Raw genomic sequence first — 26,590 nt, 5'->3', positions numbered from 1 at the left:
CAGTAATGACAACATTCAGCTTTACAATATTTCCCAGGATATGGTAATGTGTTTATATGAGATGAACATTTAAAGAGACAAATTTACTCAAATCCATCCTCCACAAAGCAACAGGTTGGCTTTCCACTGAAATTCAGATTACAAGTGTGTGCATCTTCTGACCTTCAGGCTATTTATTTCTCTTTGGCACTGCCTAAATGCTGTTTCATACCTTTGAGGGGTCATGTTACCATCACATAAACTCATGTATTTCAGAGCATAGCATAAAAGGGGAAAGCCATTATATAAATAGACTTTGTACAGTGTTTCTGGATATTACTAAGATTTGCCCATACAAATGGCTCCACTTTTTCCATGATAACCAGTGTACTTAATGAGGAGAGGGCAGGAAAAAACAGAGAGAAACTAGAAAAAAAGAATTAAGGATTTTGAGTAAACAGTATAAAGAACATATGTGCTGGTATGGGATGCTAGAAAGATTTAATTGTCACTTACTTGGTCAATCATAGTTGTGCCATTTGGTTATCATAAACCAGCTGGTCAAAAAATCTTTATAAACCTCCACATCTTTACAGTCTACTTGCACTCTTTACCCACAGTACAACAAATAATAAAGTAACTCAAACAGCAAACAAAAAACCACCCACCACAAAAAAACCTTCCCCTTCTCATTGCATCTCCAAACAAACCCTTTCCTCCACAAGGAACAGTCGCATTTATCCACCTTAGGGCTTGTCTTCACTACGGAGCTAAATCTGCGCTGCTGCCATCGATGTAGCGGCATTGATTTAGCCGGTCTAGTGAATACACACGCAATTGATGGGAGAGTGCTCTCCTATTGATTTCTTTACTCCACCTCAACGAGAGGCGGAAGCAATGTCGGCGGGAGAGCGTCTCCCATCGACATAATATAGTGTGGTCACCACAGTAAGTAGATCTAAGCTACATAAACTTGATTTATGCTACTAACGTAACTCAAATTGTGTCGCTTAGATTGACCAGCAGCTGTAGTGTAGACCAGGCCTTAGCTCCCACTGTTTCCCATCTTCTCCATAGTAATATGCTGTAGCTCTTATCTACTTCTTACTTACTTATTTATTACTTCTTTTTATACTCCCAGTTCTATGGCATTCAGCATTTTGAATAAGAACGTTCAAACACCACATAAATGTGCAAGTCCCAGGCTCTCATCTGAATTTGAATTTTATCCTGTTCTTTATCTCCTTTTCTCCAGATGATCTCCTGGCAGCGCCAAACATTTGCCTGGGATAAACCTCTGGTCTGGCCAAGGATAATCTGAAAAAGTTTCCACATTGTTGGAAAACACTGAAAAATTTAAATCCTTCATGATGAAGAACGATCATTCTAGTGGTCAAAAAATCATCTGAACGTGCAATTCAATGTGTGGTGTGTTCACATCTCTGCCATGTGGTTTCTAGTCTCATGTCCAAATCTATATATAACCTGACCATTCAAGCCCAAGTGTAGCAACTTCCTAACAGTCTTGTTTACAAGGAATACACAATGGCTTGTCTTACAAACTAGCTCACAGGAGTGTTGTAAGGATTAATGGTCATAAAGTGATTTGAAGATGTAAAATGCTATAGCCTGTAAGTGTTCCCTGTTATTACAAAGTACAGAAACGGAACAATGATTTCACCTCTACTTGCAGGTTGGGTCTCTAGGTCCTTTGTGCTGTTTCAGCCTCACAATGTGTCCCTATTTAAGGCCATAAGTACAAATTCAGTCCTGTGTTTGACTAGCCAGGGACTCAGCTGCTGGAGATGATATTCCACATGGAGAAAACTGGAGTGACACTTCACCTTTTAGCTCCTTGATTTCTCTTGCTGTGTTCTCAATCCTCAGTGTTCTGGGCACACAGCTCTCCCTGCTCTTCTGGAAAGGACCGAGTTTACCAATCATAGTTCTTCTGATTTCACTGGCTTCATCTAAGAATGTCTATGAAGTTTTCATGTCCTGGAGTGTTTCTGCCAAAAAACCTGTTCCTCTTCCTGACCAGTGTCCATTCATAGCTGTTTCTGCTCAGCCATTCTGTTCTTCTCAGACAGAGGAAGCTGTACACTCAAATCAGAATCAGGGTAATAGCTTTTACAGATTGTCCCTTTATAAGGGGTATTTTTATAAATGTACTTTTTAGAGCATTTAGGAATATTTTTTCAATATTTTCAAATCCAACAGAAACTCTGCTTTGAGTCTGCCACATTGGCACTGAGCAAATTGACATTTCAAACATTTCTTATTCTCCTTAATGTATTTTCAGCCAGGCTGTGGCCCAGCTTTCTTGTCGGTGGGTGCAACTTCTGTCCCAAACGTGAGCTATGGGCACAGATCTGAAGTGTTATGCCTCCACCTGAATTGTGCTCCCAGTCAGGTGCAACTACTCAACTTTCTGCTAGACATTAAATTGCAAGTGCTAAAATATACGCACAAAGTGGATGCTGCACTGGACTAGAGGGAATTCAACCCCACACCCCTAAATGAATCAGTATTGTGCAATCTGAAGGATTGATTTTTAGTACGTGGACTGTACGCTGTCTCTGCATCCTGCAGAGATGCTGGAACAATATGGCTCTAAAGCTGCACTACAATCCCCTCTTACTTAATGAGTAACTCAGTGGTAATTCCAACCTGAAAAGGCTATCCCATGTCCTTTAAACCAACATATGCACTGTAGTTTTCCACAGGCAAAAATCACTCCTCTTAAAGGCGACTTGGACAGTTTTTATTTTATGTTGTCCAGTGTATGGGGATCATTTTCATGAAGAACACCTGCTAAACACAAGTTATTCCAGCTGAAAATCAATGTCAGACTTTGATTCCAAAAACCATTTGCTTTTTTAAAAATTATTATTTAAACCTCAACAAGCAAAGTCTGGGCTTCCCAATTGTGCAGATATCATCGGTCCCAAAGCAGCTTTTCAGATACTAATTGTGATTGAGAAATCATGCCAGAGCAATAAGACACATCATACCATTACATCAACTTTTTCTATTTCTGAGAACTGGTACATTCCTTGTACTAGTCAACACCTAACAAATTATGCAAGGGAAAGGCCAGCACAACATGCTCTACTGCAGAAGAGCAAATAAGTGCAACTTGCCTTTTACGTGATTAAAACTATTCTAAATAGAAACAGTGAAACCTCACCTAAAGCTGTATCTCTGCTTGCTACGTTACTGTTAGCCCTTCTTAATCTGAAATCAGTCCAAGGATTCCATTCTTATGTAGATCAAGCAAGACAGATTAATAAGTAAACGGTAACCAACTTTATTGTATTCTTCACATATTAGGCTACATTCAGCTGTCTGCTCCACCAAGGGTAGGGGCTAAGTGAGGTAGGGAGTCACTTCACACACACAAACAGGCCAGATAGAATCTTTCTACAGTGCACAAGTGTGGGCTGGGAAGTATGCCTGCCTGAGAGTCATGCCCCCACCTCCTTAATGGTGTAGGGGTGACGGCATGCTGGAAGTGAAGAATGTCTAGCTCCCCAGTTGGCTGGAGTGTAGACATCAGCATCAAAATACTGGCCAGCAACACATCAGGGTGCACTTTACACTTGCTTGGAGCAGCAGCAAAGTGCATTTCACATTGTGTTGCCTGCAGCCTGCCATGATAAATCCAGCCAGTGCCAGCACGATTCTCATTGCAGAGGATGCATTGGTCTGCATCTCTGTTCTTCTTTGCTGCCCTGTCCGATTCCATCAAAGATAGAATTTAGCCCATAAATTATGGATTGCCTATAGTAAATATCCAGACAGGTCAAAATTCTGACAAACAATCCCAGTTTGGCTTCTTTCTATATTGTCCTCCTAGCTGCAAACAACTTCCAGCCAAGTTAAAATGCTACCCGTAAAAATACAGCATGCACTATATATTCATTAAAGATGTGACTAGGCTAAAGCAAATTTGGCGATTTATATTTGGTCCAGATCATCTATGAAATATCCTGCAATTTGCTCAATCCTGTAGGGCTGAATAATCCAACATGTTACCTCCCAAGTCCTCAAACTCTTTTGGATGGATTTTTTAAAGATATCGGCACTGAACAAAATTCTGACTACCTAAAACCAGATTCAGACAGAGTACAGAGAGCACTTTATAATGGTATAATGGCCATCAAAGTTAGGAACAAGAACAAGTTGACTACTACTGGTTGTCAAGAAGTGAAATACAGTAGTAACAAGCTAGTGTTATCACAGCTTCTGGCTTCCAAAGGGTTTGCTGTATGTCTGTATGAAGGACGAGTCAATGCTTTGAGATGGTTCAGGTACAACTGACCATCAGCACAGAATGCAGAACCAAAGCATGAAGTTTCCTCACAACCAAGACTCAGACAAGAAAATGTTAGTGTGGTTCTTTAGCAAAGACATCATGGTCTTCTGGTGACAAAGAACAAACAGAAACATCCCAGAGAGTAGTCAGTCAGAAGTCTTAATGCAACCGACCCACTTCAGGCTACCTGAGCCTGGGTTTCTGTGGAGAATGGATCTGCTAATAGATTTCCTCAGTACTTGGAAGCAGTTATACTGAAGAATTTAGAGATAGGCTCGATTCAGCAAAGCAGTGAAACTTGTTAATAGGGATTTGACTAAAATGAAATCATAGAAACATTGCCCAATATAACAATATTCTAAACTAAATAATGCTCAAAAATACTGAAGCTTACAACCGTGGCACAGTACAGAGAATTCTTTTTCTTGAACCAAAACATGTAGCCATGCGTAAGTCATTCCTAACTTCACTCCCCCAATTTTAACAAAGTCTGTTCACACTGTTGAACCTCTATAATGGACAGTCATACTCCCTGTTACAATTTGCCACAGAATGACAGGATGTGCAAATCAAGCAAAGAAAAGAGAAAGGGGCGATACTGCAGTAAACTACAGTAAAAAGAGAAGAGTGTTGCTGGTCTCTTAGCAGATGAGAGCACGGTCTTCACCAGCAGCACATTGACTGAATTCATGTATTTTAAGGCAAAGCAGAATAAACTCATATGGCACTTCCCATTTTCAAACCACTGCACAAATATTTTAAAATGTGGTGCCTCATGCCATCAAAAAGGTTTACACTTCTAAAAAGCCTGATGCTGGATTTTTCATATTAAATGACCAAAGCAAATGCCAGGTGTAATGATAACTTTCAAGTGTAGTGTTTACAGTCAACCTGTTCCGGGTCTAGAAGACAGAAGGCAAATACTCGCTCAGATGGAAGTAGTTTAATTCCATGAATGTACATGCACCTCACTTTCCTGTTTTGGAAATGGTTTGGCACTGGGCTTCTAAATGTGGTTTTCTTTCTCCTATTTCTGCACATTTTGAGGGGATTCTCACCATTCCAAGGCAAGTGACTACTACAAAGAAGGGTCAAGATTTTGTGGAAGATGCAGGTAGTATTTCTGGTTTTTACTGGTGTAAGGACCATAAGCAGCTTTCATAATTTAGAGCAGTCCTTAGGCTTCTTTTAACTAGTCTTTGCTCCTTTTCGACCCAAATAGCTGGTCAGAGTTTGGGCTCTGGGGATGTTCCAGCTGAAAGTAGAAACTGATGGAGTCTGGTATTTTCTTTGATGGAATCTTGTTTATTTACAAGGAATGCACAAAATCCTGCTTCTCTGAGTGCAGAAGGAACTGAGAACAAAATGAGCAATTTTTTAGGGCATAGCTACTCTTGCAGATGTAGAGCGCTTTGAGTTAAACCAGTCTTCGTAGAGTGCAGTACGGAAAGCGCTGCAGTCTGTCCACACTGACAGCTTCAAATGCACTGGCATGGCCACATTTGCGGCACTTGCAGCAGCATTGGGAGCGGTGCATTATGGGCAGCTATCCCAGCATGCAAGTGACTGCAACGTGCTTTTCAAATGGGGGTTGGGGGTGGGGTGGAGTGTGACAGGGAGTGTGTTGTGTGTATGTGGGGGGAGAGAGAGTGGGTTTTGGGGGGGGCTAAGAGCATGTCAGCATGCTGTCTTGTAAGTTCAGACAGCAGCAGACTCCCCTTCCCCCAGCCTCTCTCTCTCACACACAGGATTCCACACTAATGGCTTGCTTTGTCTTGGAGCAGATAAGCAGCCGGCTGTCAGAAACGGAGCTATGAAAGGGCATATCTGCATTCCTGCAGCGATTCCAAAACAATGACAAGAGTGGCCACTTGACTTAAGGGGATTATGGGATGTTTCCGGAGGCCGATCAGAGCGCAGTAAAGGAACATCTCGTTCACACTGACGCCAGGGCGTTGCAGCCGAGGCGCATCAAATGTTATTCCACTTGCCAACGTGGAGTACCAGGAGTGCTCTAGCCGCAGAGTCAGAGCCCTCTATGTGCCTTGCCACCGTGGATAGGTAGTGAGCTAGTGTGCCCAGGGCTGCTTTAATGCACTGTAACTCGCAAGTGTAGCCAGACCCTTAGCTTACAGCCCTCCAACCCTCTCGTCAACATCAGACTCAAAAGCTCTCCACCTTTTTCCAGGGTCACAATGTACTTAGAGGACACTGCTTGGCTTTCTTGCCTCTCCCTCCCTCTCTGTACTTTTGTCCTCTCTTTCTGTGCGATCTCTACATGCAAATACCCTACACAAAACAATATTCAGTCAAAAACTCCAGGGCAGGTTCACACGTACCTTTCGTTTTACATTGGAGCTTATGCTTACAGTTATGTTAAATGAAGGGTAAATTCACACCTAGCAATCTCACTGGGGTTTTAATTCAACCCAAAATTTCACCCAGCTCACAACAATAAGTTAAAACTGTCATTAGGCTTCTTTAACTGATGTCAGGGCCAGGGCAGTTTGAAAGTCAGGGAGCCATAGCCAGCTTTCTAGTGTTCCCTGAATCCTTTGCATGCCAAAACGTATCATGAAAAGTGTGGCTTTTAGACTGTGGTTTTGGCATCTTTCTCCTTACAGCTGTGCTGTTGTTTGTAGCTAGGGAAACTGAACTCCTACATTGATTTAAGAGGCCTCTCCTCACAAAAATCAAAAGGTTTTGTTTTTGTTTTTTTAGAAAAGTTAGCAGAATGAACAGAGTTTTAACAAAAAGAAAAGTAGTACTTGTGGAACCTTAGAGACTAACAAATTTGACAATTAGTTCTCTCCCACCCTGAACTTTTTTCTTTTTACAGTGAAGCTGAAATAAGCAAATAGTTTGGGTCACCACATAAAAACCAAACCAAAACAAACAAATTTAGCCTGGCTCATTCAAAAACTATGTTCTTATTTTAAAAATCTTTGAATTTTATAACAAGATCTTTAAAAAAGACAGCCTGAAGAGTGAAAAGCCTATCTAACATAAGGATCAGCTATTTAGCTTTTGAGGTTTTTATGCTCCATTTAAAACAATGCTTTATTGGGTTAACCTCTGTTTGACCCAACAGAGGGACAAGTGATTTTCCTTGAGCTAGTCATTAGTTGAATCATAACTGCATATTCCCAAGGAGAAACTGCATTTAAGTTGAAAAAAGAAAATCAATGAACAGATGATCAAAGGACTAATGAGCATTCTGAGCTCTGTCCCTTATTATAATCCTTCCCTGAAGTCAGGGAAAGAAGAAAAGAGAGAAAAAACCCACCTAGTTCATGTAGTATAATTGTATACCTGTGAGAATGCAATTCCAAAAGCCACTCCAGCTATGATTCCCATATTTGTCTCCATAAAACTGGTCACCAGATCATAACAGCCCTGTAAAACAAAGACAAACATAATCAGCCTTTAAGCATGTGTGCCCCTTCCCCCATTTCATGTGGCTTCAGTCAGAAATTGGGTATTTTTATCATGACTTCCAACAACATTTTTAACTTATTTTATTTAATAATTCCTGTTAAGTGATGAGTGTACCCAATAATCGTGAAGACAGAAGCAGTACATTTTAGAAACAAATTTTCTCGAATGGGAAAGAAGCCTAATGTAATGCTGTAATAAAGAAGACACTGCTGTATTAAGGAAAATCTTTTTGATACTAAAAAAAAAAAAAAAAGGCCTCAATAGAGTCGATCTGAAAACAAAGCAGAACCTGACAAGGTACAGGCAATAAAAATGAATCATGATTGCTGTGACAATTTGGGAATATATCTGTACAATTTATGAATTGTGTGAGATATTACGAACCCTTATGAGTACATCTATACTGCAATCAAAGACCCACGGCATGCCCATAGTTGGCCCGTGCCAGCTGACCTGGGTTCACAGGGCTTGGGTTGCAGGGCTAAAAACGGCAGTGTAGATATTTGGGCTCCAGCTGGAGTCTAGGCTCCAAAAAGCTGCAAGGGGGGTGAGTCTCTGAGCCTGGGCTCAAGCCCAGGAACATCTACACTGCTATTTTTAGCCTCGCAGCCCAAGTTCCGCAAGCCCAAGTCAATTGACCCAGGTTCTGACATTTGGCACTGCAGGTTTTTAACAATATTGCACTGTAGACGTACTCTATGTGTCTGTGTCAGGCTGCAAACTCCATTCTGAATGCCCAGCCTTTTGCCTTCGCTTTGGTCTATTCGTCTCCACATTGGGTTAAGATGCCAAAGGCTGGTGGCAAAAGAACAATAGAGGATAGTTGACTCTAAGACCCTAAACTGCTGGAAATCTATTCACTCTTCTAGACAACAGACTATCCCTACACAGCAGAACTGGTTTAGTAGGGGAAAGTCACCTTGGCAATGAAATCACCTGGTAGGGATTTGTGTCCACAGGGGAAAGCTGGCATGGGTATCACCTGGGCCAAAGGTTTCCAAAGGGCAGGAGATGGTCTTCTGGGCAGGGAAGGGGCATTTTCTTCAGTTCAGAAGGGAGAAGCAACCCAGCACATACCACCTCCTGAAGCAGTTGACTCCCTGCCTGCCTGGACCCACATGGTCCCCCAAGGACTCACTCAAGAGAAGGGTGAGCTAGTGAGGGAAATTGCAGTTTAAGATGCTTATTGTTTAGTATGAGCTGTTCTCTCCTCTGCTTTTACATGATTAAGTAAAAGCATACATGTGTTAGATTCTCTGCAGAGAGTGCCTCTCTGTGCTAACTACTCCACAACCGCTGCATGCCCGAGAGTTACACAGTAACCAGAAGCTTCACATCTTTGAGGGGAGTCCTGGGAGAAGGGTGTGTTTAAGTAACTGGGGCATCCTGGGGGGTCAGCGCTGGTGCTGAGGGCCAAGGGCAGGTGGGCCAAAGAGCCCCATATCTGGGAAAGGGATGACAGACCGAGTTAGGGCTAGGAAATGTGCCAGAGAGGCCAAGGGAGAAACTGGTGCTGCAGCCTGATGAGGCTCCAGAAGCTTGAAACACCTATGGGATCCAGAGCAAAGGAGGCCTTGATTCCGCTCATTGCAGTTCTAGTGCCTGGCCAGGAGGGGGCACTTTAGCATCTGTAACACTAGCCTATTTCGGAACGTGCTGCTGTTTAACATAAGCATGGCTTGGATGTGTAGGGAGGTGTCCTGCCTGGCAGTGTCCCTCTAAAGGTACCAGGCATGGTCTGGAATGGTTTATTACTTTTAATATGACAGTACTGAAGGTTTGGTTGTTTTTTTTTGTGGGGGGGGCAGTTCGACTGTTTCCTTGAGGGTTTTTTTTTTTTGTTTGTTTGTTTGTTTTTTTGAGAGGAAAAGAACAAACAAGCCCCTTCCCCCTTCAAATACACATTCCTGGTCTACAGTCCAGACCTCGATCCCATCAGACCCACTCTCCCCCCACCTGAATACATGGCCTTTAGAAGTGGGGGTAGGAGGCAGAGAATTTGCATGCATAGGCTGTCTTTCTTCTGGACATGCTTTTGAGATCTGTCTCTCTTTCTCAATACATATATTTTCTTAAATTATTTTTTTCCAAAATGTGCTTGCAATTAGCTCTTCCAGTTTCAGGTGTTTAAAGGAATCCAAGTCACTGACTGAAAACCACAGGAACAAAGAGTCCGTCTTTTCCCCCCTGATACAAACCCCACCAAGCGACACACAAAATAACCCATCTTTTCTCCCCAAACTCAGCAAGAACTTATTCTCAGACTGAGGCCACTTGAAGGGGTATTTTAGTGTAGATGTTATATCTGTGTCAGTTCTACAGGAAGCTGAGAAAAGAGTGGAATTTTACTTGGCTCCCCTTTCTCAGTCTTGACTCCAGCACTGCCAGTGTGACATAGGCACAGACTCTGTGGGTGCTCCTTAGCTCAAGCACTCACAGGAAAAAAAATAGGGGGTGCTTAGCACCCACCGGCCACAGTGGCTCCAGCTCGGGGTCTGGCTGCTGATCAGCTGTTGGGCAGCGGGCCCCTGGGGCTGGCCAAGGATCAGAGGAGCGGGCAGGAGGTGCTCGGGAGGGGCCTTGAGAGCAGAGAGGACCTGGGTGGGTGGACCTCGGGGGAGGGGGCGGGGCAGAGCAAGGGTGGAGCACCCACCGGGAAAAAAAAATAAAAAGTCAGTGCCTGTGCAGCACGATGAGTCTATTCATCATACAGATGCAAGTGCACACACAGGCTCCAACCCTGCAAACTCCTAAGCATGTTCTTAGAGGATATCAGGGCCTTATACTGCACACTAGTGGTCAGAAGAAGAAAATGCCCTTTGTTAAATGTAGGCCATTCATGACCTAGATTACATGATTTCTTGAACCTCTTTTGTAATATGAAATACATTTTTTTTAATCCTCAGAGTAATGAAGTGGTAGATAAAGTTAAGAGTAACTCAAGAGCTGGGCAGCCATAAATCAGTTGCGAGATGTTTCAACACACATATTAATCCCCAATTACATCTTGCAACATTATACTATACATTATTTCAAGCTTATTTGTTTAATATATCAAGCAACTATGGTTGTATGTCCTAAATGTTATGAAACGAGGCTAGATATTTCAAACAATTCTTTCATTCTGCCAAATGTGGCTTCATATTTTTCCAGCCTTTCCCAAAGGTTCACAAATCTGTTCTGTTCAATAGCCTGCACAAGATGTAACAGCTAACAGTTATGGTAATTTGAGAGAGACTTTAAGTCTTACTTGTTAAAAATATCATGCTAGTAAGATATCTTTACTCACTCTCCTCGTTTGTAGAATGGTTTTCCAGATCATACTTTACTGTTTCTGGCAATGTATTGTATGATTATGATTTAAGTGCTCAGTCCTTGTTGTTCACACTCAGAACTGGTGCCCCCTCAAGATTGGTGCAGACATTACCAAACAAACCTGAAAAATTTGGTATATCATAACCACGCAGCTATTGTGTGGAGGGGATGGGGGGGCACAGGGGAATCCTATTTAGGAACTATCACTTCATTTGCATCCCTATTCCTGTTCCTTTATTTTAGAGAAAAATAATGCTTAGCATTTGTTTGTAATGCACTTTGGTTAGCGAATCCTAATGACATCTCAGAGTTCGATATTAGCCTCATTTAATAGATGAGGAACCAGACACAGAGAGATTTAGGGCTAAATTCATTCGGCATCACCCACACCTAACTTTGAGGTGCCTAGAAAAAAACAACTGGGATTCCAAAGCCTGGGTTAGGCATGCAGGTTCCCTATAAAATGAATGGGGAGAGATACGTGTCTCAGAATGGTATTACAAAAGCCAGCGTGCTAGGTGAGGAGCAGCCTAAATTAGCCAATGGAAGAGAGGTATCCCAAGCCCCGCCCTTCTTAGGAAGTTTAGCGTTTAAATCAGATTGCAGGGAGGCACCTCCCTCTGTTTCGGATTCACAGCTGCCTTTCTTGGCATCAGATGCCCATGCCTTTTTTTTTTTATACATACACAAGAAGCTGGGGGGTGGGGGTGGAAACCTCCCTCATAACTTTTAGCCCAGTGATAAGGGTAGTCACCTGAGATGTGGGAGACCCCTGGTTCAAGTCCCTCCTTTACCTCAGGGGAAGCAAGGATCTGCCGCCTCTCAGGTGAGTATCCTGGCCACTGGGCTACACGATATTCTAAGGTGGGGCTCCTTCAGCTGTTCCACTGTGAATAAATCCTGAAGAAGTCATTTGGGTGAGAGAGAGAGAGAGAGAGAGAGAGCGCACAAGAAAGCACACATGAGAATGATGCTGTAGCCTGGCAGAGCACTCACCTGGGTGGTGGGAGACCCAGGATCCTGTCCCCCTGCTCCAATGAATTTTTTAATGATTTATTCACAATTGAACAGGAGACAGGGGAGATTGAGGGAGACCAACATCTAGAGAGCCTATATCCCAATGGCGAGGGCACTCACCTGACAAATGGCAGATCCCTGTTCAAATGCCTTCTTCCCCTCTGAGGTGGAGGTAGCAATTGAACCGGGGGTCTCCCCAACCTCAGGTAGGTACTCTAAACCCCTGGGCTAACAGTTGTGAGGGAGGTTGTCCTCTCCCTTCCCCTGGCTGTTCTGTGCATGTCAGCATACAGGGCCCAATCCAGCAAGCGAGCTCTGCGCACACTTAACAGATCGGGCCCCACAGGCCAATCAGGCTGAGGAAGACATATCTTCTTTTCATGAATCGTCTGTGACTTCAACATCCGGACACCTACAGTGAGGTAGCACCTATGTGTTCGGATGGAGTAAAATAAGCATCTAAAGAACTTTTCCTGGAAAAAGTCAGGCACTGAGAGAGTTTAGGCACCTACACACAGTTTTTAAACAGCTGGATGGGGGCTTTGTGAATTCCAACAGAGTCTGATTCTGGAATCTAGGCACTTAAAGCGACAGTTACATGCCTAGGTCCTTTTGTGACTCTAGCCCTAAATGACTTCCCAAAGTCACTTAGCTAATCAGTAGCAGAGTTGGGAAACACAGTCCAGGAGTTTCTGACTTCCAGTCGTGTGGTCAGACCACTAGAATAAGCCTCCACTGGTAATTCATTTGTACTCTTTGTGATCTTTTAGTAACTTATTTTACTTAAACTTTTTTTGAAGCCTGTTCCTATTACTGTTTTTTGGAGACGAGGGAAAAGACTGCATTTCAAATGGAGAGAGAGAGAGAGAGAGAGAGAGAGAGAGAGAGTGTGTGTGTGTGACCTCTGCGACAAAGGGACCTGTATGTCCCCAATCCTGCAAAAAATATACAAAGGCAAGTATCATAAATAAGATTAAGATTTTATCACGGTTATTTTTAGTAAATGTCAGGTCACAAGCAATAACCAAAAATTCATGAAGCCCGCAACCTGTCTGTTCAGAGACTATCAAGGCTGTTCCTTCTGTGTAAGCTACAGCACTAGACCAGTCATAGTTCCTTTTGCTTTGCTTTTGTTCCTGTTCCCCTACCACCTCTCAGAAATAGCCCACCTTGTTCAAGTTTCTTTGAGCAACTCAAAGATCTGGGACAGCTCCCACGCAGAGAGTTCTTTAAGTCTGTGATTTAAATGGCAACTGAAACCGATTTCTCAAATGTGGGCAAGACCTTCAAACTATCAGTGGACAATTCTGTCAAAATAATCAAGTCAGCTACTTCAGAAATAGACACTCTATGGGTAAGGGCTGGTAGAAAATAATAAAATTAAAGATAAAACAAAGACTGGCCCTCTGTGAAGTGAGAGTGAATGCTGGTCTACATGGGGGGCAGGTTAGGTCGATATAACTATGTCGCTCAGGGGGAGGAGTTTTCATACCCCTGAGCGATGTAGTTATACCCAAGTAATTATGTAGTGTAGACTAGGTCCCAGTCAGAATTCCTCTTGGTGCAGCTCAGCCCCACTGCACCTTCCCCTCCTCCCTGTCTACAAAACACAGAATCTGGCACTAATTAATGAGTGTAAATTAATGTCTTTGCAAATCCTTTAAACTCAGCCAACACAGCACCATTACATTGATGACAATTATTTCAAGTTTCACAATAGACTGACATCATCCCTGTTCCAAATCCATTAGCACTGATTGGCTCACATTAGGCTATTATGACTGAAGGACAGGTTAGTGGAAGCTAAGCCAGTATTATCCTTCTTCTTGGTATGGACTGGAAAAACACTCTATTTGACTATTTTACAAAGGCAGAGTCGTAAATGTGACCTCAGTCCCCATCTCCAAGTCCCTGACGGACATGCAGCTGAGTTACAGTACCAGCCGAAAAGGATTAAAATAGAACACAACTAACCATTTCTGCATTTTTCTCTTACATACCAATAATTTCTTGTGTTAACAGTTACACTGGAAATACATGAGAAATGACAAGAGAAATAAATCACGAAACGCACTGGGGCGAATTCATCTCTGCTGTAACCACCAAAGTCAATGGGGTTATATCAAGATTTAATTTTGCATCAGGATTATTCCCTTTATGAACAATTTATTACATCTCTTGAAAATCTTATGCAAAAAGTCAACAGGAAAGAAATTCTGTGCCAGCAATGAATGTCTCCTTGCACAACACAGTAATAGGGGTGTATTTTCTATATGTTGCATTGTTTCCGCCTTTTTCCTCCTCTTTTCTTCACATTTTCTGCATTTTTATTCTATTATTAATTTATTTGTTTTGCTTTCTCACTCACTCTCTCTCGATACTACTCTCCCAATCTTCTTTTTGAAGGTGAGGAGGGGTCAATGTTAGCTCTGTTCTGCCTGCAGCAGTATAAATCCAATGAGATTAGAAGGGGCACAGCAAACATATCTCACTACCCCACAACGCTTCATGTCAATCATCCCTATTTTCTCTGTTTGGGCTAACTGTTAGCATCCAATGCCTGAAATTTCTGACAGAACACAAGTTGGGGGGGGGGGAGAGTCAGTGAGAATGAGTACCACTGATTGGCATAAGTATCAAGGTCAGCTGCACCACTTCTGTGTATTTAAACAGTTTTGCCTCTGTGCAAGATGCTGTACCTGACCAAATGTGATGGGAATGGGAAGTGAGTTCACATCTCACCGGTTGGGTTTCTGTGTCTGCTTGTTTCAGAAATGTCAATTTAAGCGTTTGGTGGCAAGCAGTGGGCAACCTTATCCACCTCTCCATTCCCAGTTTCAACACTCTTCATATTGCTAGGCAGAAACCGCACTTCAATGACACTATATGTAGTAAAGTGTGAACTAATTCACCGGATGGTTGCATCTCAGTTGCCTTTGGCACACAGTGGCCTATACCTTCTGGTTCACTTTAGTGGCAGCAACAGTCATATTGCGCAGATCCTGGGGATTGCAGTCACTGGCGTTCATGCAGCAGCTTGGGGGAATACCGTGTTCAAAGAAGTAAGGGCTCGTGCTCCAGTTGGTGTAGTTCTGAATGCCACAGCATCTCAGCTACAAAGAAAAAGCAGATAATAAAAGAAGCCAGTGTTAAAACAAGCATAGGAATAGCTTCAGATCTTACCTCTCGGAGTGTGACGTCAGACCAAGGCTACTCACAGAGACTTATTTTCCAAATAAGCCTGGGTTTGATTCTGCTAACACAGAAGTCAGTAGCTTAATTCCCACTTACTTCAGTGGGAACAGGATGGGGCTCTCTGCTTATACTGAAGAATGGAGTAGCTGAACTACTGACAAAAATAGGTAAGTTACCATCAGCAATCACTACTATACCGAAGGACGGGGAGAAGGCCAACAATGTACCTATCTTTTAAAAAAGGTGCTAAGCATGATCCTGAGACATCTAAATTGAAAAGCCTTCTCTTGGTAACAGGAAAAACGTCTGAGAAAAATGAGAGAGTTATAAAGCACGTAGGGGGACCACAAATAGCGACAAAGCAGTACAGGTTTAAAAGGATGAATCAAGCCTCTCTAACTCATAAGACTTCTTTAAAAGAGTTAACAAAATAGCAAATAAAAGCAGAACTGGTGCGTTTAGATTTTCAAAATGTTTTTGGAAGGGTGGGTGGTGTGTCCTATTCTAGTTTAAAAACTGGTGAAGCTTGTCAAAGATGAGGAATAATTGACAAATTCTCAGCGTGGCAAGAGATTATAAGTGGGGTGCCCTGTGGATCACTACCAGGACCAGTGCTACAGATGGAATGAACATTTTGCCATGATGGAAGAAATGACTGATGACAAAAGTATTTAGGTTAGTCAATAATGGGTAGGACCAGAAGTAACATTTAAACAGTATAACTCTGCATTCTGGTCACTTGATTAGGCTGCATTTATGTGGTATCCAGTATTGGTTTCAATTGTTTATCTTGCCCTATTGTGATGTTTCCTCATGCAGAGCACTCTGGCTGGAAGCCTGTGGCAGTCTCCCACTTAACTGCCACAGAACCTTCTGTGGACCATGTAGTACATCCTCCTGCATTGTGACAGAATGGATTTCATTATTCCTGGGTGTCTCGTCTAGACCCAAATATCTCAAGTGAGGGAAAACAGCACCGTCCTTTTGGTAATCTTGTTCCACTGCCAAATTCTTCTTATAATTAAAGCCTCACTTCCGTTTTTAAAACTACTGTATCTTTTCCTCCACTATTGTTTATTCCATCTTTGTTATGGAAGGACAATAACCTGTTTGAAAACATCTCGTGGAGCAACTGTAGGCAGTCATGTCTGTCCTTCAACCGTCTTTTCTCCCAATGGAACATGCCCAGTTCTCTTAACCTTTCTTGATAGGTTTTATTTTCCAGCCTTTCATTGTCTTTGTAAAGAGAACTGCTGTAGGTTATCAGCTAAACAGGATGTTAGATTACCAAATCATGTTTGAATTTGTAAGTCTTTATAATGCTACTGGCAGAGCCCCTTTAGAATAAGAACTGCTCTCACTCTATGATCCCAACTAAACACCAAACAACTAAAGACTAGCACAAGGGCTTATCTGCATTATAAACTTGCATTGGTTTAACTAAATACATGTAAAATGAAGTTTCTACATTAAACTAGATCATCTTAAGTGTGATTTAGACCAGCTTAAATGAGTCCATATTAAGGGTTTGCCCCAGGATAACTAGATTGATTTTAAATTGATTATGCCACAAGGCTGTAAGTTTTCTAATACTGACCAAGCCCAAGATTCAGGGTGAACTAAACTGGTTTTACAAAGTAGCAGTTGTCAGCAGATGCCTGCTAGATGCCATGGCAATATAATGTGTGAAATACTGTCTTCTGGTGGTGGTTCTTTCATCCAGGATATTGACAGTATGGTGTCCCAAACAAGAACAGAGCACCCTTGGATAGACTGGCTATTCTGTGGCTAGCAAACACCAAAGAGGCGATCCAGGCACCATTGAGGTCATCGGCAAAACTCCCACCCACTTGGAGCCAGCATTTCACCCCAGGTGTTCAGAATCCTGTCTCTCCATTCTAGGTATTGAATACTGGAACCAACACCCCGAAGGGTTAATCAGTAGCAGCTGTGGGTGTGGAAGGAATGCAGGCTGAAACCCGATGTAATCAGTTTAGCCCCTAAAACATAACTTACTACCACAGATGTTTGAGCCATTGGCATTTCATGTTTTGTGATCAAACAAGAATAGATTCTGTTTACATCTTTTTACAAATAGCTATTTTAAACTTACACTCTGTTGTACATCATCCACTGCGCGGCTTCGCTCATCATTGCCGTTGTAATTCTGGATAGCTTCAGTGTATGTCCTAAGGAAAGTGTCCTTGATCTAAGAAGAAAAAGCCAGAGAATGTGATATTTTATAAGTGACCAGAATATGGAATGGGCATTTAAAATACACAAGCTTTCAGTCTGAGTCTTTCCAAGAAATTTACCCATTTCCAACCTTAGCAGGATAGCCAAATCAGAGCGAGTGTATGTTCCTTTTGCCACTCTTTCTGGAGTGTATATTCAGAGTCTAAAAAGCTCTCCTTTAACATTCACAAGTCCTTTTGATAGCATTTTAAGATTGCCACTTGCAACCATGGACTCTTTAAATAGATCACCAAATTGCTATATCTTTGAAAACAGCTGGGGTGGATTGGGAACTGCCCTGTGACAATTTATGAATATTATATGATAGTCTGGCTATTGGGGTGTTTACTGTATGAATATATTAGTTTAGCTCAGTCACAAGGATGACTTGAAAAACAAGCAGGAAGGAAAAGCACAGCGCAAGACAGCCACCTTTCAGGAAAAACTTGAGTTGTTAAGGGACAATGTCAAAACTATTAGCTCTGATGATTTCATCTGTCTTGAGCCAACCTGCAAACAGGGGCACCATTTAGGAGGGGCAGAGGGGAGCTTCATAAAGGAGCTTTGCTCCTGGTTCATGTCCTAGCGCCAGGCAGAGCTCTTAACTGCCCTGCAGCCTGAGTGTGCAATGTGAGTTCAGGGGGGGAGAAGGGCTGGTCTCAGCTCCTGCCCAGGAGCAGGGAGTCAGTATTTTGTTTACAAACAGAGGCAAGGTGATTTTAAGATAAGAAAGGGCTGGTAATTAAATTACAGATCTGGAAGTCCTTAGATAAGTGGGTAAAACAGAGATTCCTTTAGGGGAAGGGGGCCAGGGGAGAAGGAGGGTATTGAAGAGAGAACGCAGGGGACTCAGACACTGTTCCTTCTAATTTTTTATGTCCATGTGTAGAATGAATTTTGTTATGTGCACCAATATGGAGATGATGTGTGTCACATGACCTTCATATTGGTGCACATAACAAAATTCATGTGGGGGGGCCAAGGGGTTTGGAGTGGGGGGGGCTCAGGGCTGGAGCAGAGGGTAGAGGTGTGGGGGGGAAGGTGAGGGCTCTGTGGTGGGGCCGGGGATGAGGGGTTCGGGGTGTGGGAGGGGGCTCTAGGCTGGGGCAGAGGGTTGGGGTGTGGGGGGATGAGGGCTCTGGCTGGGGGTGCAGGCTCTGGGGTGGGGCTGAGGATGAGGGGTTCAGAGTGCAGAGGGGGCAGAGGGTGGGGGTGCAGGTATGGGCTTTGGGGTGGGGCTGGGGACAAGGGATTTGGGATGCAGGCTGCCCTGGGGCTGCGATGCAGTGAGAGGACTCCCCCCAGCCCACTCTCACTACAGCAGCTCGGGCCAGGGGAGGGGCTCATCTCTCCGGCAGCTCCGGTGGACCTGGGCCAGACCAGGCCAGGCCAGGCCAAGCCAAGGGAGGGACTCCTCTCCCCTGGCTGCAGCAAGTCCAGGGCAGGTCCATGCTGGGCCCGGAGGGGAGCAGCAGGTCCAGGGGAGAGGCATCAGGGCTTAATAGTCAGCTGTGCAGCTTAGAGGGAACTTAGGACTGAAAGAAATACAGCCAAGCCCTCTAGGCCAAAGTCGCATCAGAAAAGAGGGAGATGTGAGGGGGAGGAGTGAAAAGAAGGGGCCAAAACCCAGGGAAGGGATAGCAGTGGAATAGAGAAGTTTCCCCTCTACTTGTGGTACTTATGTGGCCCCATCACTGTAGTATCTGAGCACCCCACAATGTTGAATATTTCTCCTCACAACCCCTCTGTGAGGTAGAGCAGTGCTGTTATCCCCATTGTACAGATGGGGCACTGAGGCACATAGACTAAAGGCCAGATTTTCAAAGGTATTTAGGCACCTACTGGGATTTTCAAAAGCACCTAAAAGTTTAGGTTCTTTGTAAACCCCACTAGCTGCCTCGCTGCATCTTTGGGTGCCTAAAACCTTTGAAACTCTGTCCCTAAGGCAGGGGCCTGAAATCATACAGGAAGTCCATGGGGGGAGTAGAACCCAGGTCTCTAAGGGCCAACACGCTATTCACTGGACCAGCCGCTCTCTTTGCTGCATGCTGAGGATGGAGGGTAGGGGGGAAAGGAGGACTGATAGCTGGGAGCAAAACCAAGGCAGCCAGTTCTCTGAGACTCCAGGAAACGGTCCCAGGCAATTGGGAAGGATGTCATGTTGACAGCATGAAAAGCAGCATAGAGGTCAGGAAGGATGAAGAGAGAGAATGAGACTCAGATTAGAGATCACTTAACCACAAAGGAGTGGCAGGTTCTGCCCCATGCTGGGCTGTAGAGCAACAACTGCTGAGCAATTTTATATTGTAACTGAAAACCATTTTGTTCTGTTTTTTTTTTCTGAGTTTGGAAAGCATCGTATAAATATCAGATGTGATTATACATCAAATTCTTAGGGTTTCAGCTGTATTCAGGTCAATTCCAGAACAAAGAACAGTAAGTGCGTCCATAAAGTCGATGATTATTGTCATGATTTGTATTGTCCATGATATTGTATTATTGAGTCCCTAGCCTCTGTTTGCCAGAAGCTGGAAATGGGCGACCGGGGATGGGTCACTTGATTATTACTTGTTTTGTTCATTCCCTCTGGGGCACCTGGCATTGGCCACTGTTGGAAGACAGAATACTGGGTTAGATGGACCATTGGTCTGACCCAGTATGGCCCTTCTTATGTTCTTATTCACTGACACCATCTGTGTGCTCAGCATTGTTCAGAATACACCAGAAAGTAAAGTTCCTGAGCCAATGCATATAAAATGTGTAACCCTGGATAAGATGGCTCAGATATTTATGTATGAAGTGTATAATTATTGAGCACATATTATATATGAGTGAATTAGAAGTATTACCTGATTAAGGACTAGAAGATTTGACCCTCCAACTTCTTTTTCAAGAGAAAGAGCTGCCCAGAGCTCCTGTGCCTGTTTACTTTCCTTTCCTGTTTGCAGTGTCCTGATATACCTCAGAAGACTCAATTTTTTTCTCATCTTTAAAATGTGGAATTTACTTGGTGTTTGGTTTTAAGCACTCTCCTGTGAGAACTGCAACTCAAATCACTGTAGTGTTGTTCTTAAGAGCCTTCTGGAAAGTAACTAGTTTTTAAACAAAGTGAAAACAGTGTTGCCAACTCATGATTTTGTCATAAGTACCATGATAATTTTTGGTTTCAGAGTAGCAGCCGTGTTAGTCTGTATTCACAAAAAGAAAAGCAGTACTTGTGGCACCTTAGAGACTAACAAATTTGTTAGTCTCTAAGGTGCCACAAGTACTCCTTTTCTTTTTATGATGATTATTGTTTTCCTTAAAGCCCCAGCTCCTGAAGTCAAGTGGACATGTGATGATTTCAACCTTCATTCTTAAAGAAAAAGTAAGTTTCTAGCCCTCATGGCTGTGGAGAAAGCTTCAAAATGTGACCCCAGTGCACCCTAAAGGCTCAAAAAGCAGAAGGCAAATTAAAAAAAAATTATTTTTACATAATCTGGTGATTTTTAAGCCAGTCTCATGATTTGTGGTGAGCCTGACTCATGATATTTTAACATTTGGGGTTAGCAATAATGTGAATGACTTAAAAGCATTGGTTTCATTCCTGTTTAAAGTCAGTTTCTAGTCTATTATTTGTAGTATGATAACACTCCTAGAGTCTCATGTAGGTGCTGTATAAACTCATGGGACTTGTCCTAGTAGAATGTTTCCAAAAGTTAAATGATCTATTCCAAGTTTGGTGAATAGCAAAAAGTAAGTAGCCTAAATGATATAAAGTAATCTAGATTTTTCTACAATTGTTTCAATTGTTATAGTCAAGAGTAAGAATATATTTTAAAATTTTAAACCTAACTAATGTCCCTTAAGTGACTTGACACAAGATGTCAGAACATGTTAGTATTAGTGCTAACTGGGTCTAATATTTATTTTTCTTTTTTATATAGAAATTAGTGTTCCTGTCAGCTAATTTCTAAATTACTGTCTGCAAAAAACCCTACAGTTTTCAGGTGCCTAAGTAGCCCCTGGGATCATAGTTAAAGTTGCCTCCCCCCCCCTCCCCAATCTGAAATGACGCCCCTGCCCACAAAACCAGTTTGGAGCAGGAAGGATCAAAGCTCGGAATACAGAAGAACAAAAGAACTATAGCAGATTTTAAAAGGGACATTCTCTTCTAAGCAGCATGGATGGGGTGTGGGGGCAGGGAGGGAGGAGAGTTGTTCAAAGAGGAGAGGAGGAAAACTCAGGGAGCTGCTGGGAGAAGCTAGGCTTACTTAGGTTATCATCAGAGGATGGGGAGACTTTAGGTATGATGTATATATATGTGTGTACTCCTTGTTATTTTAAAATCCTGTCCTTCCAAAAGCCTTGTTCCTTCTGCTAAAATAAGCAATACTTTGCTTTCAGAAGGCTGTCTGATCACTGTACACCACTGGTCACCAACTCCCTAGAGGGAAGAACTGCAGTTGGATCATGGTTGGATCTGTTAATAAGCATGGTTGATACATATGTACTGTAGCCCAGGGAGAAGTCTAAGAGTGGGAGAATTGCAGAATTCCATCTGGGATAGATAAAGGCATGAGGCCTGACAGCTGCAGGGATGCATTCATAGAACCAGTGAGAGGATAGAGGTGCAGCTAGCTCTGCAACCAGGAGAAGATCACACTGTGAAAATGAGTTCATCTGCTAAACAGAGGAACGCGTCAAACAGCTGGAAATGTGATATGAGAAGCAAAAGCAAAAATGGAAGTGGAAACAGGGAGAGTACAGAGTATTAACTAGCTTTCAATATTCCCAAATTCATTACATGTTTAGGTTTGCAAGGGGATACTCTAAGGAGTAAGGGCCCATGGTCTGAAAACCTAAAGGAGCGATTTGTGCCAATGCACAGGAGGGAAGGTGAAGTATAATCTGCCAGTTCTCTATTAGATAAAAATTGCTAGAGAGAAGAGGAATTCCCCCTTCAATTTGCCTTTTGTGTGTCGGCAATATGAGGGAGGTGAGCTTTGTGCAGAAGTAGGGGGCATTAAAAGGCAATGCCAATCCCATTGCTTGGCAGCAGCACTGATTCATTGCTGCACTGGAGCCCTCTGGATAAGGAACTAGTGCTCCCCAGGCTAGAGAAGCTCAGGAATGTCACAGAGAACATGTGAACTGGGAGGCAAGCAGAGCCTGGTGGCAGATTCAGGAGGTTGCCTTTTTTTGATCTTGACAAAAGATTGCCCATCCTTCCCAGCAAAAAAGAACAGGCATTTCAAAATCAAATCGGGAACCATCTACAACTGGTGAAGGTAGACACAAAACATACGGGGGAAATATCACAACCAAAAAGGACACTCTTCCAGCAGAACAGGGTACTAGAGGACTATATATGGCAAAGGGAAAAGAGTCAGAAGGACAGAAATTACTCCTGGGGGAATTCTGCACCACTGTGCAAGCGCAGAATTAATGTCCCCCACAGATTTCATCCCACTTGCCCCCGAATAATTGATTCTGACAGGGTGGCGAAGGGAAATTGTAATTATACCTTTCACCCACCAGGTGCTGATATGGCACCAGAAGAGAGGGCAGCTGGCTCATGGGCTGGAACAGCCAGCCATGGAGAGGAAGGGGACAGAGGCTGCCTTCCTCACAGCCTGTGGGGCCAGATGAGGAGGCAAGGGATATGGGGTGGGGGGACAAAGACAGAGCGGGGCACACTGCTTCTGGGGGGGGGTCACAGGAGCTAGTGGGGTGATAACATTGAGTCTAGGGATTCAAATAATGTTTTAAAAAAGTAAACGTTTAAATTATTAAAATCGTACTGGTTAAACATTTAACCATTAGGCTCTGCGCACCCGGGATCCCATTGCTGGCCCCATGCCTGGGGCTCTGCTGCTGCCCTGCGCAGACCTGAGGGCGTGTGTCCAGCAGCTGGGACCCCAGGAGTGCGGGGAAGGGGGGGTGCAGGACCCAACAACCCTCCAGGTTCACTCCCAGGCTCCTTCCCAGCAATTACTTCCCTCTCCCTCAGCTCCTTCATTATCCCAAGCCTTTGCACTGCTTTTGAGGGGTGCTGGAAATATGTTTGGGTATTGTAGTTTAAATGAATTATTACTCAAAGTTCTGTATTAATATGCCTAGTAAGGAATCTATTTGTCAACAAACATTTCCTGGATCTTTTTTGTTGTCTGCATTGTTATGGACATACTTGCTGACAGGTATTTTGAAATAAATTATCAAATTAAATGAAACTGGTGTGATTATAGTGTGATATTTTGACAAATAAAATGTGCAGAATTTTAAAATATTGTGCATAGAATATTAATTTTTTTGGTGCAGAATTTTTAATTTTTTGGCTCAGAATTCCCCTATGAGTAAGAAGTGAGGAAGAGATACTACAAAGTTACTGTCCTGGTTCAGTTTAAAAGATGCATGAGATCCTGGGCTTAAAACAAAGACAGTTCTAGGTAAAATGGACAAAGTAACAATGCTACCACAAATTCAGACTGTATTGTTCTCACAAGGCATCTTTCTAACTAGTTTCCTATCTCTAGCTATTTCTAGCCTCACTACTCTCAGGACAGTGGCACACTGGAAAAGAAAAAAAAACGTTTTACACAACATCAAGGAAACTAGTTTGGTTTGGCTTTGCAGTCTCGGAAATTCTCTGCATTACAGAACCAAATGCCTCCCTGGCTGAAGTAGCTGTATCTAAGCTAAGTATTTAACCTATTTTGCAGTCCTCAGCATATGTAACAGGGTAAAGAAGATCTTAAAAGATGGACATATAAAGAAAGATAGCTCCAGAGTAAATATCAGACAACTAAGACTCAAAGCTTTAGCTAAATCCCTTCCTTTGGAATCATATCAGTTTTTAGAAGGCTGTACATATTACTGCTGAAAAATAGCTACATCACTCATGATGCATATGGAATTGCTGAAGTCAACAACCAGTATATTGTACATGTTCTGAGAGGCTTCAGCAAATCCTGCTTAGAGAGAGCGCCATTTATAACCTAAATTCATTTCCACTCACCTCATGGCGAAATACAAATCCTGAAATGCCAGCCACTAGCTCTGCCAGAAACACCAGGGACAAGAACATGGCATACTGAAAGCAAAGAAACAAGACAAAACACAAGTCAGAGTGAAGGGCAGAGTTGTGTCTGAACCTTTTAGTTCTTATACAAACAATTCCGAGTTTAAGCTTCTGCCTTCAGATTTCCTCTAAAGACAGGAAAAAAATAATGTATTTAGAAGGCGAGATATAGGACGCCTTGCATGTGGTGTAACTACTAATAACTGCAGGACACTCTCCCATTATTAGGGGTTGTTTGATGTGCACAAAACAACATTTCTTGACTGTTGCACATATATACATATATATTTATTTAAACATACATTCACACTGCAAAGAGGTGGTTCCCATGTTGTTAAGGCCCTGATACTGCAATGAGATGAATGCAGGCAGACTCTGTATTTGTGTGGAACTCCGGTGAAGTCAACAGGACTCTGCAAAGGTGTCAGGGTTCACTTGCATACATTTCACTGCAGGATCGGTGTATATGGCCTGATTCAGTAAGGTACATAAGTGCATGAGTAGTCCCATTGACTTCACTGGCAATAATCATAGGTACCAAGTGAATCAGGGCTGAAGTCTGGATTTAGAACCAAACTTTACAAAAGTGAGGGAGCAAAAGAGAGGTTTCAGTTTAGGTCTGATTTTTTTCTACACATGAATAAATAACTGAGAAGACAAACAATGCAAAACAGGCTGTTCTAACAGGAAATTTCATCTTAATCTTCCAAACATCTCATCTCAATTGTCATGTAGAAAAGTTTGAAAAGTTGTTCAATGCTTGGGGTGAGGGGAGGAAGAAGGGAGAACTGTTTTTAATGGAGGGCAAAGCAGCTAGGAATAGCAAGATTGGTCCTACAAACAATGCAGAACTCAAATATTTACCCGTTTTCTTTTGAGGGGAGAAAGATGGTTTAAAAACTTTTATATAGGTGTTCAAAATAAAGCTTCATGTTCAAAACGGTGAATGCCACAGTTAGCCCTAACAGTCAGAGGACATACCTTTAGGGAAAAACTGTAGTAAAAGACACCGTCCTGTTATTCCCCCTGCCCCACTTCACTTTCACCAAATATTAACCCAACTGTTACTATTCCCCCCCCAAATTACCACATATTATATTTTGTCCCTGAATGCTCTTATATAAACTTAATGTTTAACTCACCTGTGCATTTTTTCCCTCCACCTACAATTCCTTTACATTTTGAGATGCACTGGAAAGCTTATTGGAGTGAGGAAATCCCTGTACTGCTTTTGAAATATGGACAGACATACTGCTGGGAGTTTACTTTTCTGGTGTCTACCTATTTTTATAGAGGTGAATAAAGGATGCCAGAAATGAAAAGTTAATGTGCATTAGACTAAATGCTACCATCGAGGTATTCCCTACATTCCATGTTGTATTATTAAAAAGCACCCCGGGAAAAATCTGTTTCAAATTAGCTACAGAGCTGTGCCATTTTTGATGTTAATAAGTCTGTAATGATACATCTGGTTCCCTGGTAGCACTATTGTCATCACAGAGTCCTGTATACTGCAGAGAAGTCAGTGTGATTCATTGACTGGTTTCAGTGAAGAATTTTTTTTTTTAAAAGCACGAGAGACACTTAGTGAACATTAAGGTCATTACAACCTTTCTGTTTGCCTCTGTTACAGTTAACATCTGTTTAAGCTTAATAAAAGCACATTGATTAAGCAATTTCCACATATGCCACATGACAGTTCTTTTGATTTACTTACCAGTTTCAGCATCCATGGGCTGCCACGACAAGTGGCGAAACAGCCAAACAGGCCAAAGACAATAATTGTGGTACCAGTCCCAATAAGCACATAGGGGGCATTGGTAGAGTTTTCGGCAATGAGAGAGATATATGTGCCTAAAGTGAGCTTCCCCCAGACTCCAACGGCGAGAAGAATAACGCCTGTGATCTGCAAAACAAGAGGAGAAATATAGTCAGAGCCTATTGGAAAAGACACCCAGGATCAGTGCATGGCAATTGTGAACTGACTGACTTTCCACAGTGACAATTATTTTTTAGTGTCTGGATATGTTCCA

At 42.7% G+C, this 26,590-nt stretch overlaps 1 protein-coding gene and 1 long non-coding RNA gene across 3 annotated transcripts in view; one reads left to right on the top strand and one right to left on the bottom strand.

The window, feature by feature from the left end:
• TSPAN7 (tetraspanin 7) overlaps positions 1-26,590 on the bottom strand; it is a 201,181-nt gene that overhangs the window by 10,796 nt on the left and 163,795 nt on the right. For both annotated transcript variants that reach the window (XM_038387709.2, XM_043505655.1), the window contains exons 2-6: positions 26,275-26,463; positions 24,495-24,569; positions 17,376-17,471; positions 15,025-15,180; positions 7,610-7,693 (exon numbers count right to left, since the gene is read on the bottom strand). In XM_038387709.2, coding sequence (XP_038243637.1) covers positions 7,610-7,693; positions 15,025-15,180; positions 17,376-17,471; positions 24,495-24,569; positions 26,275-26,463 — 600 coding nt within the window. The remainder of the gene's footprint in view (positions 1-7,609; positions 7,694-15,024; positions 15,181-17,375; positions 17,472-24,494; positions 24,570-26,274; positions 26,464-26,590) is intronic.
• LOC122458197 lies at positions 6,102-18,715 on the top strand. The gene is made up of 3 exons (XR_006278104.1): positions 6,102-6,251; positions 9,906-9,910; positions 18,703-18,715. It is a non-coding gene; the product is annotated as an uncharacterized LOC122458197 (long non-coding RNA).

The sequence above is a fragment of the Dermochelys coriacea genome, chromosome 1, assembly GCF_009764565.3.
Source record: "Dermochelys coriacea isolate rDerCor1 chromosome 1, rDerCor1.pri.v4, whole genome shotgun sequence".
Lineage (NCBI taxonomy): Eukaryota > Metazoa > Chordata > Testudines > Dermochelyidae > Dermochelys > Dermochelys coriacea.
The sequence above is the reverse complement of the archived record's forward strand: the minus strand, read 5'-3'. Positions and strand labels throughout refer to the sequence as shown.